The 18715-nt window shown below is 41.5% G+C and overlaps 2 protein-coding genes across 3 annotated transcripts in view; both read right to left on the bottom strand.

Moving 5' to 3' along the window:
• Positions 1-4339: 4339 nt before the first annotated feature.
• On the bottom strand, positions 4340-10537 carry LOC123509661 (glycylpeptide N-tetradecanoyltransferase-like). 2 transcript variants are annotated; one of them, XM_045264121.1, is made up of 10 exons: positions 10380-10537; positions 8840-8942; positions 6775-6931; positions 6494-6624; positions 6302-6363; positions 5888-6034; positions 5551-5671; positions 5089-5437; positions 4804-4949; positions 4340-4570 (listed from the first exon to the last, which is right to left on the bottom strand). In XM_045264121.1, exons 1-10 carry the CDS (start codon positions 10436-10438, stop codon positions 4418-4420), a joined length of 1428 nt encoding a protein of 475 aa, XP_045120056.1. In that variant the 5' UTR covers positions 10439-10537; the 3' UTR covers positions 4340-4417. The 2 variants fall into 2 exon arrangements, with proteins under 2 accessions (XP_045120056.1, XP_045120057.1); XM_045264122.1 differs by lacking the exon at positions 10380-10537 and adding an exon at positions 10276-10294.
• Positions 10538-11721: 1184 nt separating this feature from the next.
• Positions 11722-18715, bottom strand: part of LOC123509663 (GTPase HRas) — a 12713-nt gene continuing 5719 nt past the window's right edge. The window contains exons 4-6 of the mRNA XM_045264123.1: positions 18558-18700; positions 17963-18123; positions 11722-17561 (exon numbers count right to left, since the gene is read on the bottom strand). Of these exons, the coding sequence (XP_045120058.1) occupies positions 17496-17561; positions 17963-18123; positions 18558-18700 (370 nt within the window). The 3' untranslated portion in view covers positions 11722-17495. The remainder of the gene's footprint in view (positions 17562-17962; positions 18124-18557; positions 18701-18715) is intronic.

The raw sequence follows: 18715 nt of genomic DNA on the forward strand, positions 1-18715 counted from the left end.
AAGAAGCAAAAGAAATGCAACTACAGGCAGAAAGAGAAGAAGAAATTACAGGAAAAGAAAGAAGAGAATTTCAGTTACAACTTAGAAGGCAGGAGAAAGAGTTAGAAATTCAGGAGTTAGCCCTACGAAATGACGCTAAGTTTAGAGGGAAGAAATAGATATAAAGAAACAGTTAGCAAGCTTTAATCCTGCTACAGCTGCTCCGCTAGTTCCCCCTTTTGATGAATCTGATGTTGACGGGTCATTTCGCGCTTTTGAGAGCATTGCTCATAGGAATAAATGGCCCAAGGATCAGTGGGTGTCTCTCCTTGTCCCTAAGCTAGTAGGAAAAGCTTATAGGGTATACAACGGCCTTAGTGATGAGGTAGAATATGAAGAGATCAAAGGTAACATTCTAGACGCCTACTCTATCACTTCTGATGGATACAGACAGCAGTTTCGAAAGTATGTGAAACCAGAGTCTCACACCTATGTTGAATTCGCTAGTGAGAAACTAAGACAATTTAAGAAATGGTTAGCCGCCCTTAACATTACCACCTTTTCGGAGTTGCTCAATCTAATGGTCCTGGAAGAATGGAAGAACAAGTTACCATTTAATATTCTGAGGCATGTGGAAGAACGGGGAGAGAGTGAGCTTATGTCTGCCGCTAAAGTGGCTGATGCGTTTGCTTTGTTGATGGGATCCCTGGGTAGTAGAGGTCGTGGTTCACTGTCTAATGTTAGGTCCTCCTTTGGGGAAGGTTTTGGGGCGCGGGTGGTAAGCCAACCGGATTCTCGCCAAATGCATATAATTCCCCCTGGTGTACATACTGTAAGAAGCCAGGTCACACGATCCAGAAATGTAGACACCCAAATTGCAAGGGTTCTCAACGTCAATTTTCTTTTGTGTCCCCTAGACCTAACACATTTGAGAACAAGAAACCAGTGGCCCTAGCTAACCCTGTCAACTCTCCTCTAGAACTTTATGACTCGTACATGTATCAAGGTAAAGTGTCCCTGACTGATGGTAAAGACAAGGCAATAAATATCAAGGTTCTGCGTGATACAGGTGCTGCCCAATCCATCTTAAGGGAAGATGTCATCCCTAACATCAAACAGGCTTTCACTGGGGAGAAGGTGATCCTTACAGGTCTCGAATCACAGCTCTCCTATCCTTGGCTAATATTAGCTTACAGTGCCCGTTCATTTCAGGAGAGGTTGAGGTAGCCATTAAACCTGGTGAACTGCCAGTACCGGGGTACATCTTGTACTGGGTAATGATCTTGCGGGTAACTTGGCTGTTCCAAACTTAATTGTTCTTGATTCTCCCTTAACAGAAAGTCCCACTAAGACCCTGGACGAAACATCCTCACTTCTTCCCAGTGTGTGCAGTCACCAGGTCTCAGTCCAAGTCCCCTGCCCTTTCATCACCTCCTCCACCAATGATTGCCTCTACTGACAACTTGTATAATGACATCATTTCAAAGGAGAATTTGATTAATGCTCAGGAACAGGATCTCACTTTGGCTAAGATCAGACATGTGGCCAGTGAGACAAAGGATATGTCTAAATTGCCTTGTTTTTATTATCAGGAAGGAGTCCTGATGCGTGCCTACAGACCTCCTGAACTGAAACAACTAGACACCTGGTCAGAAACACATCAAGTTGTCATCCCTTGTCTGTAAGACCAGCCATTATAGAACTAGCTCATGATGGATTGTCAGGTCATCTAGGCATCCAAAAACCTACAAGAAGGCTCTTCAACATTTTTTGGCCAGGAATGAAAAAGGATGTGTCACACTATGTAAAACATGTCACATATGTCAAGTTGTGGGTAAGCCTAACGAACGCCTTGTGCCAGCTCCTCTGACGCCTATTCCAGTTCAGACGGAGCCCTTCGAAAAGATCATACTAGACTGCGTAGGGCCCTTACCCAAAACCAAACGAGGGAATCAGTATTTGTTAACCCTCATGGATCCCACTACCAGGTACCCTGAAGCATTCCTCTTAAGAACATCACATCAAAGACCATTGTAAAACATCTAATACATTTTTTCACCTCGGTAGGAATTCCAAAACAAATTCAGTCTGACAAGGGTAGCAATTTCACTAGCCATTTTTTCCAACAGATAGTGAATGAGCTAAACATCGACCATGTTACCTCCTCGGCTTACCACCCCAATCCCAAGGCTGTCTGGAGCGGTTTCACCAAACATTAAAATCCATGATGAAGAAGTATTGCTTGGAGCATCAAGGAGACTGGGATGAAAGTATTTCTTTCCTTCTCTTCGCTTTAAGAGAATCTCCTCAAGATTCTTTAGGTTACTCCCTTTGAATTACTCTATGGTAGACAGATCAGGGGCCTCTCAAAATATTAAAGGATCAATGGTTTACTCAAAATACTCCTTCAAGCCCCAGTGTGTCTGACTACATCAGTAACCTTAAGAATAAAATCAGTGAAGTCAGATCTTTGCTAAATCAAACTTCCTCAAATCTCAAACTAAAATGCAACAGAATTCTCTTCCCAAATCTGTCATGAGAAGTTTCAAACCAGGAGACAAGGTTTTACTTTTTCTCCCACTCCAGGCAATGCTCTTCACAGTAAGTTCATGGGACCTTATGTTGTGGCTCAAAACTAAGTCCATTAAATTATGTGGTCCACACTCCTGACCGTCGTAAGGATTCCCAACTTGTTCATATTAATCTAATGAAACCTTACCACTCCAGAGAACCAGAGGACGACTTGTCTCGCGCTGTACCTGTATGTCTGATAGGAAAGGAGTCTGGTCCTGTGCCCCCCGAGGAAGAGTCCGACATCGAATTCCTCTTCTTGTCACCTAAAGGACGCCCCTCAAACAGCCAAATCATGTCCAACCTTGATGAGGTGTTTCTTTCCTTAACACCTTCACAACAGTCTGATCTTAAAAGTTATTGCCAGACTCCTACCCATTGCCCTTGATAGAGGACCTTATAGATAGTATAGGAGTAGCCAAATTTGTAACCACTATAGACTTGCTTAAAGGTTACTACCAGATTCCCTCTCGGACGAGGCCCAAATAATATCCGCCTTCATCACTCCCTTCGGACTATACCAATACCAGTGATGCCCTTTGCGTGTCTAATGCTCCCGCCACCTTCCAGAGGGCTATAAATTACATAACTCAGGACTTGGAGGGCAACATCTACTTCACCGACCTGTTCCTGGGCGGCACCTTCCTCACCTACGGCACGGAGGTCATCAACTTCCCTGACATGGACCCCGAGAAGCGCATCGATCCCATGACACGCATCTTCCCCAGAGTCACCAAGTGCACCTTCAGGAAGTTCGGCCCTTCGGGAACCATCGAGACCCACGACACCATGTGTGTGCTGGCGGTTAACATCATCAACGAGAAGATCTACATTTTCATCTGGTTCTGGCTGGTCTCTCTCACCACCATCACCGCTGTCTGGCTCGTGTATCGCCTCCTCGTCATCGTCTCCTCCGATGTGCGCTTCAAGCTTCTGCAGGTTCTTCCTTTGCGAGGTGCTGTGTCTGGTGGTGGGGTGGACAACATCATCGCCGACGCCTTATCAAGATCTCCGTCTCACCTCCTTCATGAGCCCATTACGGAGGTCTTAGGGGGGAGGAAATGTTACGGCCCGCCCGTAACATGCATTACTACCATCACCTCCTCCGCTTGTTACCTCGTTCGCCACCTCTCCGCCTCCCTTCCACGTCACCGTCTCGTGAACCTTCCACGCCACCGTCTCGTGAACCTTCCACGTCACCGTTTCATGAAGCCCGGCTACTGTCCCGAAGTTGGATTCACGCGGCCCCTTTCGACTCAACCGAAAGTGTTGAGCCAGCTCTTGGTTTTCTGGATTGGCAGTTGAGATCCAAGCCTCAACCAGTGAACACAACGCCTCTTGGTTCTGCCGTGGGATCAACCATCACCCAGCATTTCACCACTGCGACACCGCATAAGTATCACTTCCCTCGTCCGTGTTTTCCACATTGCCTCTATATAGGATTAGGATTATTGTTAGGTATTAAGTTGGGTTCTTTATTGTTGTATTTATTACTGTGTTATATGTATATGTGTATGTCATTTTCCTGTGTTTCATGTTATATATCTGTGTTTCATGTTTCTTGTTATATATGTGTCAATTTCATTATGGGTTATTAAAGTAGCTTTTAAAGTGACCCCTTTGCATTTCCTCACCAGTTGAACCTGCAGTGTTTTTTTTATTGTTATTGTTCACCGGCTCTCCGATGCCAATCTTACCAGTTTAACCAGGTGAACGTAACAGGCCACTAAATTCTCCCTTATGATGCAGTCTGGTTTTTGACAGCTAGTGTTAAACTGTGCCACATGTCCATAATTCACCAAGCCATTCTCCTAACCCAACCCCAACTCTCACGTAATAGCCACTTTGCTAGCTGACTAATTGAACACTACAAAATAATTACCTTTTCTGGAGACATTTTTGGACACCTCCAGTTGTACAGGTAATACTGTAGGTTGCCATCACCTTGTCCAAACTTCAACTCCTCCAGAAATTTTGAGTTCTCCATCAGGTCAAGTGCATTAAAGACATCATAGTCAGCCTGAAAATAAAAGTAGATTTTATCTAAGTATTCCTTGTTGCAATTAAGTACATGCTGTAACACAAATTTCTGTGGATATTGGAAGAGCTGTAAGTATAAGTTATTCTAAATGGATTCATACTGAAGCAATAAGCAGTCAGTTGTGTATATAATAAGACCATATGAGAGGAAGTATAAGATCAAACAAAACATGATACTGTTAAAGCTTTAGTTCACAAATATCATCCACTAACATTTTTGGCAGTGATGAGTGCATCCTTCATGAGGACCTTCCAGGGGGTGGATGATGACACGTTGTAGAAGGAGTAAGCAGCCTTCAGTGTCTTGTAGGTTGGGTGGTGCATCACAGTGGATGGTAGGGTGTAGTAGCTCACAAAGTCTGAAATGTAAATTGAACTTGGTTAGATTTCTGCTGACCCTGTAATGTCAACCCTTTCACTGCTATTTGGCACATCTTTCCTTAAACACTAGTGAGTCTGAGACCTTCCTTAGTGTTCTACAACCTACAGTAATATTACCTGTCACCTTTCCACCTGTCTCCACCACATAGCTGTCAATGATCTTGTCTTGAGGGAGGAACCAGTGGACAAACTGTTCTCTGCTGAACACCGGCGCTAAGTCAAACCTCTTGAGGTAGTTTGCCAACAGCCGATGACAGGAATCAACATCCTGGGGTTTTAAGCGTCTGAAGCCTCTAGTAGCTGTGTCGGAGGGTAGACGATAGAGTTTAAGAGTGCGCTGCATGGTCATGTTCTTGCCTAGATGAGAAAACTTTACTTCTATCAACTTTCTGGGATTGAGAGATCGATGCCAATAACGACAGGAAGCCATCGGCCGGGGTAAAAGCACACCGGCTGTGTACACTGCCTGTGGACAGAACACTGCTATTAATACTAGTATGAAATAATAAGTTCACTTGTAAAGGGAACACTTAGAGAAGTGAAAATTCTTTAGTGGCATAAGAGGTTATCAGATCTCACCTGAAAGATACCTGTGAGGTTGACTCTCCTGGTGATTTCCTTAATTAAGACTGGTGCCAAACGTTTAGATCTCAACTTTTTGTGCACACACAAGAAGTTAATTTCAACCATCTCTTGTTGACTGTGGAAGCAGAGACACATTGTCACTCACCTCTCAGGAAATGATTAGCATGTTTTACAAAACCTAAAGAGTTTTAAGTCTTGGTTTGAAAATGTGATGTACAAAGCAAGAGAAAAATTTCACTACAATTCAAACATAAGATAGGTTTTTTTTTATCATTTTCTCTCTGCAGCCAATATACTACACTACTCCAGATTGTTGGAGAATTTCACTCACTGGTTGTATATCCTGATCTTGGCAGGAACAGCAGATATAAACCCGACTAGTCTATTGCTTTTGGAAATTCTTACACCGACATGCCAGGGATGCTTCCAGCCAGGAGGCATGAGGGCCCACCTCAAAAACTCTTGACTGTAATCAAATCTGAAACAAATAAAAATATTCAAAACTTTACTACTAATGAGGTTGTCTTCAAGACAGCTCAGCCAGGTACAAAATTCTTTAAAACTTAGGTTAACTGTCCATTAACTAAAAAAAACTCATGTTGCATTTGGTAGGACCCATTTCTGTGAGTATCAATTATCCATACAAAATGTCGTGACAGATTTTATACATTATTGTACTTATAATGATATTATCATACATCTTAATATGCTCCACATCCAGAGTTAAACTACAAGCTCTACCCACCTGAACATGTTGTCATCATCCTCTACATAATTTTCATTCAACAGGTGGTAGAGGTCTTGCAGCTGTTAAGGAACAAGACAAAGCTGTAACCTTGGCAATCATCTCAGAACACACACAAAATTTCTTAGCATATAATTTCAAAGCCAGAAATGCAAGTAAGTGTGTGCACGCACATGTTAGGAAGACACTTACCACCTCAGGATTCTGCAAGTCTAACGTATCCCAGAAGAAGCCATCGGGAAGGTTGTACGGCTCTTGCTTGATCTCCGAGATATCTTTTTCTGCCTCAATTGCTTCATTTACATCTTCTCCAATGTCTTCAGCTACAAGAAAATAAATGTTCTTACTCTCAAATAAAAAAAACATTATGATACAAATTGAGAGAGAGAGAGAGAGAGAGAGAGAGAGAGAGAGAGAGAGAGAGAGAGAGAGAGAGAGAGAGAGAGAGTTATTTAATACAAATAGGAGCTCACTAATTTTTGGAACTGGCTGTGTGTTCCAGAAGAGAAACTCCTTCTGTTCTTGCAGTTGCATCTTCCTCATGTACTGCTCCACCTGTGGGATCCCCATGGGGCTGTGCTGCAGGACCTGTTCTTCTGCCCTCACACCGTCCGTAGTCACCGTGTCAGCCTGCAGTATAAGACATCGTGTAGCAGCATCAGATTTTTTGTTGTGTATACAAAGTATGATACTGACTATGTGCAATAAAATAAAAGCATGCGAATTTATAAAAGTATTTTCATAACTTCCTGTTTCATTAGGAAAGATTTTTATTTTATTTTACTCCAGTGGTTTGTAAACTCATCACCTGACCCAGACGGTGTACCAACAATTCTACTTCTCAAATGCAAAGACAGCTTAGTGCATCCTCTTTATGTCCTCTGGTATCACTCTTTGGACACAGACAGAGTGCCAACATAAGCTTCAAAGGCTATGATAACTCCAATCTTCAAAGGGAGATCAAAAGGGTTATCAAAAAATCATAGGCCAATAGCACTAACCAAAAATATAATAAAAATATTTGAGAAAATTCTCTAATTCTAGAACAAACTACGCCACCTGAAAGACAGGAATCTACCGAACACAAGCCAGCATGGATTCTGGAGATAGATCTTGCTTGTCACAGTTCCCTGAATACCATGACACACTCCTACACCAGCTTGCAGAAGGCAACAATGTTGACAGACAGTCTTCTTAAACTTCACAAAGGTCTTCAACAAGGTGTACCACAGCATATTGTTAAAGAAGACCAAGGACCTCAGAATAACAGGAAAAGTGGGCTGGTAGCTGTCTGACTTCCTCACACAAGAGTGCCAGCAGTGACAGCAAATGTTGCCACCTTTAGGAACAGAGTGTCATAAGTAGTGTCCCCCATGGGTCAGTGCTGGGCTTGTTACTCTTCCTTATAATGATTGGGATATAGACAGGGAAGCACATCACTCAACAACAGCCTCCTTTGCTGATGACACAAACATCTTCAAAAACATAACAGCAAGAGGAGATGTCACCCTTCAAGAGGATCTTGACAAAATCTATGATTGAACATGTCCTTTAATGACAGGAAATTCCAACTGCTCAAGAGTGGCACATACCAAGAAATCCTCAATACCTCCATCCTATCCAGTGAGGCAAGTCACCACCACACCAGCCAGAAAGTTAAATGCCTGGCAGTACACCTCGATAGTGAGAGCACCTTCAGACACCACCTCCAGGACACCATAAAGGCTAGAAAGACTGCAGGCTGGATTCTTAGAACATTTTACTCCCAGAAAGAAGAATACCTGATGACTGTCTGAGAGGTCTAGTCCAGCCCATCTCGGACTATTGTAGCCAGTTATGGTCTCCCTACAAAGCAATGGATATTCAATCCCTAAGTAAGTCCAACAGCCACTTACTGGACAAATACAAGGGATGAGAGATCTCTCATACTCGGAACGACTGGAGAGACTAAGCCTCTATTTCCAGCAATGCCGGAGACAGGTACTCCATAATACATGTAAGGAAAATCCTCTTAGGCAAACTACCCAACCCTTCCAGCAACACCAGAGTAGAGGTATACATGAATGAGAGGACAGGAATGAAATGCCTCCAGAAGAGTACCATCATCCCATGCACTAGTAAGATTTTCAGCCAACCTACCCTATAGTGGTCCTGAAAGTTTTAACAGCCTCCAAAGGACTATCAGAGACCTTATCAGTTGCTCTGCAGAAGAATTTCATTCCCATCAGGACAAGCGCCTGTGGACTATCCCAGATCAGCTGCCAGCACCAGGCTACAATTCACTCTGTAGAGCACCCACCAACTCACTACCGGATCAAGTGGCCTTACGGTCTAGGGACACAGGGGCCGGAAGCAGCAATAGAATGTACTACTTATCTGAGGAGTTTTCATTACACCATATCAAGTAAGCAAGCATCAAGTATGCTATATGTTATGTTAAAGTTGAGGAATGAACCTCCCCTGCCCTGTGCCAGCCTTCACACACCTTATTTGACACGTCACGGCTTGGTGAGTGCCAACACCCTGCTGCACACTCACCTTGGCAATATTGCTGGTGCTGGGCTCAGACTCCCCATTAACCACTGCCACCCCAACATCAGGCTTGTCTTTTTTGGCTTTGTTTGTCTTCTTCTTCTTTTTCCTGTTGGGAGAATTGTATGGCTTCATGGTAGTCCATACATTTCACCAAAAGCACTTTGAAGTATAAGGCAGGGTGGCGATAAGGAGGGTTAGGAAGAGAACATGAAATCCCTTCTAGGAAGTACATAAGTTTTAGAAAGTGAAGACGCTATGTAGACTTGATTTTTGGAAAGAGGCAGTTGTGAGACAGTTTTGGGAAAGGGAAGTCTTTTTAGGGATTTGTGGACAAGGAAAAATGTAAATATATTGCCTGATAACCAATAATGAATAAATCAATGAATTCTGTGGCTATCGATAAAGATGATAGTTCAAATTAAAAGGAAAAGCAATAAATCCAAATAATTATTTTTATATTCATCTTGAAAAGAGTATTGGTTATCACTAGTCTGGAACCAAAAGTATTAACGATACTGATAAACTGATAATGCAGAGCAAGTCATTATTGGATAATTGAAAACTTGATAACATTATTGTGATAATGCCCACTGCTGAACCTAGATGGAGGAAGTGACAAGAATACACGAGTGGCGTACCTAGCATTTTTGCAGCCTGGGGCAGTCCACAGCCTTCCAGTTTGCCACCCTCCCAGAAACAATACAATATTACTGTGCACATTAACCCCTTAAAGTTTATATGTATATACTCTGACTAAATGGGCTGGTTTTTATTAAATAAAGATACATTTAGGCCTATGTCTAAAAAATATAGGACAAAAGTGTTGCCCCCATGATGTGCCTCACAGGGCAGCCCACCCCTCTTTAGCTACACCACTGGAAAAAAACAAAAGGTATTGTAAATGACTGCAGAGTGAGAGTGAGATGATGATAGATTGATCAACATTATGACAAGTTTGTAAAGAAAGGCCTGTCACTTGTTCCTGTGTTGCCATCACCACCACACTGAGGGTCCACTGACCAAACACTACACTGGGTCATAGGACAACCACGAGACAAAATAAACACACATACAGCATGACCTGAACACACTAGATAAGGAAAGAGATAAAAGGGCAGGCGTGGAGATAGGGAGATAATAGGTAGATGACGTTTACTGTTTGTAGGTGAGCCAACCAATTCCTACCATCAATATCAGGTTCAGCGGGCATTGCAACACAGCTGAATAGAGAAAAACGTGACCCTCAGATACCGGGAAGGGATAAGAGACAGTGAAGGATTATGGGTGAACGTGTTTACCGGGAGGAAGAGGGAAGGGTCAGTCAGTCAGACCACAGACTTAATTAGGTCACCGGCTACAAGAAAACAGAAAACCATCCACACAGGCCCTGAGGTAACCAAGGGGAGAGGGGGAATAAGGATAGATATGACCTTGTTTACCACGGGGACAGGGAGGGTCAGGCCGCTTAGACCTCAGGGACCGGCCGGCATGACTCTCCCTGGCCCCACCCCGTCCCGCACTGGCACTTTGCTGGCACACTCACGACTTGCTCCTCCTTCCCTGCGCTGCCCCGACCCCGTCCTGCTTGTCGGTGGCCGCCATGTTCACTGAGGAGTGTCGGTGCGGGCCAGCAGTGACGACCAGCAGCGCCCTCTCCCTCGGCGCCCCTTCCCACCCTGGCCCCGCTCTCCCTCTCGTTCAACCTCCATTCCTCTTTACCTCCACTAAATTATACAGCTCTACCTTTATTAGTGACCTCATTCCAGTTGTAATCATGCTTCTATGCTACCTCATGCAATTCATCTATTTATTTATTGTTTAGTTTTTTTTTCTTCGCTCTCTAGATCGGCTCTTCTCTTCCTTCCCCTATACATTCCTCCTTCCACTACCAGGCCTCGACTCTTGAGACTCGGCTTATTTTCAGTCCCTTGTTTCCCTCCTTTCCGATTTTTATATATATATATATATATATATATATATATATATATATATATATATATATATAAATATTTTTCACGCCTTCAGTAATATCCTTTGCTACCCCATCCCTCTTTCTCTCCCCCTTGCCTCCCGTCATTTCGACCAGCCCCCTCCTTCTCCTTTCTATCATTCTGTTATCAATGATCAAGGATTACATTTTGATATCCCACTGTCTTCTGACGCCCTCAATCTCCATCGCCTCTTTTCCATATGTCCTCCCTACCTAATAAGCTCTTCTTTCCCTTTTATTTATTATAATTTTTCACGTGCTTTTATCGTACAGGCTCGCCTCCCTCCCTTCCATCATAAAATATCTTTCACTATTTCCCTTTCACCATTACGTGTACTGCAGCGGCAAGTACACTCACATCCTTCTCTTCCCTTAATGAATATCTGATCTCCCTGTTCGACGATTTAGTGTTTTTGTTATCTTCAGCATTCTCTTCAGCATAATTAATTTCAGAATTGATCCCAATCTATCTGTACCCCACTCAGCCTGTCTTCGTTGCAATGTACTCGTATTTGGCACTATTTGCACTGTAGGAATTCTTATTTTGAGTGCTGCATGTGAATTCTGTATCAGTGGTTTGACTCATCCCTCTCCCATGATCTCTTTCAGTCATTACCTGCCCTTATCTGTTCATTCACCTACACATAGCATCAAATACAGGCTACTTCATGCCAAACGCCTTTTCCTTTTTCTAACATCATTCCAGTTCAGAGAGAGAGAGAGAGAGAGAGAGAGAGAGAGAGAGAGAGAGAGAGAGAGAGAATGTGACCAACTTCATTAGTGTTGCTCTGCTATCTATAACTGTCATCTTAGCTGATGAACACATCAGTAATGTTTGTACTACCTGACAGTCTACTACAAACAAAAACTTGAGGGTGATATTTAAGGAAACATGTTTGCAATTTTTGTGTTACACATTTTTGCCATGACCGTTTTACAGACTTTCCTTGAGAGCTGAAGAGAGATGGTCAGCTGTATGCCTCACTCTGGTGCAGTGAGAGGTGCTTGAAATATTCACACTTGTGATTAAACTGAATGAAAGAATTTTAAAATACTTGTGGATTTCATAACAGTTATGGCACAAAAATATTAGTTACATGACAGTTACTTATGCATCCTTTGAAAAAGAAGTTTAAAATAATATAAACCTGTTACTCACTTGTTAAAATAGCTTTAGATCTATACACAGTTTGGTAAAGGTTTAAGTAAACTGCTCGTCTTGAAGTCTTTGCTCCGGCAGCACTCAAGATTCTATGGGACATTATTGGTTGATTACTCTTCACTGGGACTCCTCCCTCAGATGGCTCCACTGTCCAGGCCTGATGCAGGACACACCCTCCAACATCATACACCTTCTCAGCAGTGGGTCAGGAAAGATACTGGAGTAATGTCTAGCTTATATTAGACTTGGAAGAACCATACTTCTAATGGTGACAAAGCAAACTTGTGACCCTTTCAAAATCAAATATGAACATATATCTATAATTAAATAATTACATAATTTTAATTTATCATGATCTACTTTGGAGTTGCCCTGCACGTGCTTATAATTACAAATTATATAAAGGTCATCAAAACTGACAATTTAAAATACTGAACAGAATGAGATTGACATGCATTATAAACACTTGCATACAATTATCAGTTTTTGTTATAGAATAAAAAATGATAAAAAAATATCACAAATACAATGACACAGAACTGCCTGCCAAGAGTGCTGGCTGGGGAACACTGGCACCCAGCGGCCCTCCACACACCAACCACACCTCGGCACATGAGCAAAACATTTACTCTTGCAACGTCCTGTGATCTTGTTTACCTCCAAGATGCCTAATATTTGTACACACATACATGAGTATAACATTAAAAAATGCTCAAAAGTTATCTGACAAATCAGAAATATATTGACAAACAACAGATGTAGATCATAGTGCTGGAAGCAAGTCACCCGAGCTCCAGGCTGCAGCAATACCTCAAGACGGTGCTGGCAGCATCCTCTTGCTGCTGGGCACACAGCACCAGGGCAAGGGAGGCGGGGATTCCCTAGTGGTATAAATGTTGCTGTTCTCCAGCTGCAGGCTGCCTCAGCACCACATCAAAATAATCTGACACGTGAGGGGGAATGCAACCAAAAATTGTGAACACATAAAAACAACCTGCACGAGACTTGCTTGGGTCACTCGTCAACAAGTACAGCCAGCCAGTGTTACCGAGACACACATCAAGTAACAAGGGAATAGTCTTCATGTTTCATCTAAGCTTTGTTAACATTGGGGAACATGATAAAATGAACAATGTAACACAGACATTAATGCTCTTGGACGTGGAGGCCAGACGCAGTAGGGTTGAGGGCAGGCCTGATGGCTCACTGCAGGAGCCTCTGTACAATACTAATAGTCCACAGTTAATAGCTGCATCACTATCCCCTCACTGCCAGGGACCAACACTGGCCTCCCTGCAATTCATGCTTCTTCTCCGACACTTGGCCTACAGCATCATTACCTAAAAATTACTTCTTTAAAACACTAAGCATTAATTTATAACATTAATTTTGAGAATTAATTTCTTGAGGATCATATGCATAGCTGCCCAAGTAGCCTCAGCTCTCTAGTGCTGGAGTGGCCCCAAGAGACAAGTGCCACACCGCCAGTCTTGACCATAAACACCTTCATTACCTTTCTTATGCAAGGGCAATGGTTACTTTTGAATGGAAAAAACATTTGTCTGGATATGTTAATACAGTATTCCTTCAGCTTCCCTGATATCATATAATGTCTTTAGTCTTGCAATGCTGATGAAGATTTATTAGGGAATGAGAGACAGCCTTTACTGCTGCTGCTGCTGCTTATACATAATCAGGAAAACTGAAAGAGTATAAATGTTAGCATATGTGATGAAATCTTGCTTATCAATAAATTACAATTTCCAATGACTTCCAAAATGCAAACTAACTCAAAACTTGAAAATCTGTCATAGAAAAGTTCAAGTTCTTAACCAAAGTTATCTGGGGTGTTTACTTGGAGCTCTACACAGCCCTCAGCTCATCCATGCTGGGCAGTTCAACCATCTACAATAGTGATGCCAGAACACTTGGAACAACACTTCATGACATCCATGTTGGTCATCCTTAACTCCACTACCAAACATTTCAAACCAGAGCCAGAGGTGCAGGGAAGTTCCAACACCACAAAACAGTCTCATACAAGCTGGATTGATAAAAGACTTGCAGAACTCAACCATCCTATATATATATATATATATATATATATATATATATATATATATATATATATATATATATATATATATATATATATATATATATATATATATATATATATATATATATATATATATATATATATATATATATATATATATATATATATATATATATATATATACACTAAAATGCAGGGAAATCATCGTGGAAATTATTCCTCCTGCTTTATTATTTTCCGTTTTGCCTTACAGCAACAGGCATCATCAGGGCCTACAATAATTAATGATAAAATATAAATATGACATAAAAAAGACATTATGAAAACATTAAGTTAAAAACAAAGTTAAAACTATAAAAAAAAAAAAAATTAAGTCACAATACATCGTCTAAAGACAAAAATGCACAATACTAAAAAACAGAGGTACACAGAAAACCAACCTTGATGTGTGCTCTACGTGATAGAGGAAGGAACTGACTAGAACGGTAGTGTTATGGTGAGAGGAAAGGTAGGAAAGAAGGGTGAAGCAAAAGTTTGAGACATCTATTCTAAGAATGTTACAGCCTAACTTCTTGAGAATTGTTTGACAATGAGATTAAGTTTCTTACTACTTTCTTTTTAAATAATGACTTTCCTCGTAATATTATTAGCTCTACTATCTCAAAATTTCTTGACAATAAATTTACTAACTCTCCCGTCTCTTCTACAACTCCAGGGAAAACAAGAATATACATTACGTTATCCTTTTATGGTCACCTCAGTTATTCTATTAGGAAAACCCTTAATAGCTCCTTGGAAACATATTACCCTGACACAAAATTTTTCTTTATTTTTACTAATCGTCATACTACTGGCTCTCTTTTCAAATTTAAAGATTGTGTTCCTACAAATCTCATCTAATGTCATATATGAATTTTGCTGTTCGTGCTATAAAGTATGTGAGACCTGTAGAAATCTAATGCACAGAATAGCTGGGCACAAAGGTTTTTCTGTTAGAACCAATAGACCTTTATCTAACCTATCTTTTTCTGCAATCAGAACACATTCACATGATAGTGATCATCCTTTTGATGTTGCTGACTTCAAAATTCTGCAAAGATGCCAATCCAACACAGATACCAAACTTTTGGAAGCACTATTTATAAAACATTTACAACCTGAACTAAATAATCATCTCTCTTCAACTAGGCTTCACATCCTTCAATAGATGTCTCAAACTTTTGCTTCACCCTTCTTTCCTACCTTTCCTCTCACCATAACACTACCGTTCTAGTCAGTTCCTTCCTCTATCACGTAGAGCACACATCAAGGTTGGTTTTCTGTGTACCTCTGTGTTTTTGTATTGTGCATTTTTGTCTTTTGACGATGTATTGTGACTTAAATTCTTTTATGGTTTTAACTTTGTTTTAAACTTAATGTTTCCATAATGTCTTTTTTAGACTATGTCATATTTATATTTTGTCATTAATTATTGTAGGCCCTGATGATGCCTGTTGCTGTAAGGCAAAACGTTGGAAAACAATAAAGCAGGAGGAATGAAGATTTCCACGGTGATTTCCCTGCATTTTAGTATCTACAATTTCTACTATCATCCTTTGTTCTATATATAATATATATATATATATATATATATATATATATATATATATATATATATAGAGAGAGAGAGAGAGAGAGAGAGAGAGAGAGAGAGAGAGAGAGAGAGAGAGAGAGAGAGAGAGAGAGAGAGAGAGAGAGAGAGAGAGAGAGAGAGAGAGAGAGAGAGAGAGAGAGAGAGAGAGAGACTGACTCACCAAAACACACCCCTGCAAGCCTATGCTGATACTTATAAGACATCTACTCCCCACCATAAAGCATTTAGAATAACCTTTGGAGGTCCAAGGATACTTAAAAAAAGAGGTAAAAAGATTCATTAATTCCAATGTCATGTAATAAACAGAACAGATAGTGCCACTGTATGGTAATCTCAAGACCAGCCTTTCAGTCATGTACTGCACTGTGACAATAACTTCTACATAGAGCATCTATCATGATGGGCTCAAGAGCATCAATTAGAAAAGTAATGCTGATAATGATTCAGAGCCATCCCCCACCTGTGGTTCCAGTTCATCCGTCCACCTTGAGTGTAGGTATGTGTTCCTGATGAACCATTCACGCCATCCACCCTCACCAGGCCGGACGCCATGATCACCGCCGCTACCACCGTGCCTCTGCACCCCCCACCACCCATGCTCCACACTTCCCTGAACACAATGTGAACACATGACCACTGTGTTAAATCTATCTTGACCAAACAAGCTATAAACAGTCTAATCCATCCAAATTAAACATTCCAGACCATCCATACAGAGTACAAATCGTGTTCTCCCGACACACACGTCTCACTATTTCTCCGTACATCTCCTTTGTGCAGTAGGACACAAAAATACCTAATAATTCATCATCCCTCAAAAATGGACATTAGCCAATAATTTCCTGGCAAATGAAGGAAATATCAACTAGTTTTAAGGGTCCTAGTTTCCTTACTACAAATATTGCATCTTCCTTGATCCTGGCCTTTCCACAGAGTCCCCGCTACACTCTTCCACGCAGTCAATAGGGTGGGTCACACGTCCAGTCTAGTGCGGTTTGATCAACATTCTCAACTTCATGCACCAACAACAGACGTATAAAAGATAACTGAAGTCTTAAATATTCCATCATACAAAAGCTAAAGAAGCCAGTCACCTGCCTCTGCTACCATTCTGCTCAGCCAGTGACTTCCCCCATTGGGTCCCGAGAAGAGCTATTTAATATTCTGGGAAGGTAACTAGGGCAGCTCCCCACCACAGTCTTGTCAGTTCTGCCAGGGAGTGTGTGTGTGTGTGTGTGTGTGTAGTTGTGTTTGTATTTATTTGTGCATTTATGTTTGTGCATCTGTTTGCTGGTGTGTTTGTGCATGTGTATGTGTGTTTGTGCATATGTGTTAAGTGAGTTTAGTCAGGCCAGACAAGAGGACCATGACCCTCCCATCCTGGCACCATCAGTTCAAAGCTCCGCCTTGGGACCTTAGTGTATTCTACATACTTGACAACAATATTCTTTCTATCAGCTTCAGACCACCACAAAGTTTTCAAAGTGTACTGAAGTTTTACCTCCAGAAGCTTATATGAATTACAATATAAAAACTAAAAATAAAGAAGAAAGGAAACAAAATAAAAAGGAAAAAGAAGGGACCAACAGGATCACTGGGTCACACATAAACTGGTGTCCCTGGGTACAGGTGGGTTCCCAGCAGGCACCATCCTGGCAGCACACCCGAATATTCCATGGCTTCTCTACACTGTTACTAGAGTGGCGGAATATGGTTTTTGCAAGTCCTGTATTGGTGTTGAGTGTTCCTGCGTGGCAGCCACACAAACCTGGGGTTAATACCGTTAGGCTCACAAGTTTACGCAACACACTGCTCCTAGAACACAATGCACTTCCTCTTGCTCCTCGGGTTCTTTGACCTAGCCTTGCCGCGAAGTTCCCTCTGCAAAGATGTGGCAATGAGTAGCAATACATCACCATCACACTGTTATCAAAATGTTTACTTTACTGATACACTATGTTGACTACTGAGGCATACATGATAATGAAGATATCTACTCTGATAACAGGTACTTCAGTGTCCATGCTAAACTCTCAGAGATCCTACAGTATTTATATAACTTTAATATGAATCAATAAAGTACAGCAATGATGCAAATGTTAAGGAATGAACAGAGGAATTAAGTGAGCAAACAAAATATTAACCAGATAATGAGAAGAAACTATGAAGGAGGTGAGGAATCCCTGATCAAAGTCGAGTGTAATATGATAAAGAGTACAAGGAAGAGGGGAGCAAAATGGCATAAAGGTACTTCATTTATACAAGAGGGAAGGAACACTCACATCTTTCCTGATCTCTCTAACTAAGGTGTAGAAGGCATCATCGACACCCATGCGGGTCTTGGCTGAGGTCTCTATAAAGGGAATGTCATAATTCTTGGCAACCTCCCGTGCCTGCTGCATGTCCATGGCTCGCACCTGCAGGTCACACTTGTTGCCCACCACTGCAAACACACACACACACACACACACACACACACACACACACACACAAGAAAGATAACATTAATGAAATAGAAATATTATATAAAGTTAAAGTACGCAACACCATACATAACACAGCAAATACTCCACCAGTAGTTTTGGCAAATGTAGACAAAGGTAAGAGAATAAAGGACAACAGGTATTTTCTGCAGTGATCTCATCTTGGAGGGGTTCTTATGACTTTCATCTACCACAGCATAGGACAGGTGACAAAATATATCAAGTTCTTTCAGGTGATAAAGCCATACTGATGACACGGATGGCAAAAGGTATGAGGTTATCAAAGTGAAGATTTCCTTAATTAATTCCCAGTTAGGTCTTACACAATGTCCCATCATAACCTCCACTCTTTAAAGTAACCCATACGATGACAACACAAGGCTTGGCTACTTACAAACCATGGGCACTACATCCGCATCCTTCACTCTCTTGATCTGCTCACGGTAAGTGCTAATATCCTCAAAGGACTTTGCGTTGTTGACAGCAAATACAAGGAGGAAGCCTTCCCCTGTTCTCATATACTGGTCCCTCATTGCACTGCCAGAGAGAGAC

Source organism: Portunus trituberculatus, chromosome 27 (assembly GCF_017591435.1).
Source record: "Portunus trituberculatus isolate SZX2019 chromosome 27, ASM1759143v1, whole genome shotgun sequence".
NCBI lineage: Eukaryota > Metazoa > Arthropoda > Malacostraca > Decapoda > Portunidae > Portunus > Portunus trituberculatus.

What these genes read in the sequence shown, in the direction of transcription:
- LOC123509661 (XM_045264121.1), bottom strand. Translation starts at nt 10,438, where the DNA reads ATGGCGGCCACCGACAAGCAGGACGGGGTCGGGGCAGCGCAGGGAAGG. An exon ending in ACAGCCAGTTCCAAAAATTA is followed by an intron (nt 6,625 to 6,774) that starts GTGAGCTCCTAT and finishes ATTTTCTTGTAG; the next exon opens with CTGAAGACATTGGAGAAGAT. An exon ending in AAGATCAGGATATACAACCA is followed by an intron (nt 5,672 to 5,887) that starts GTGAGTGAAATT and finishes CTGCTTCCACAG; the next exon opens with TCAACAAGAGATGGTTGAAA.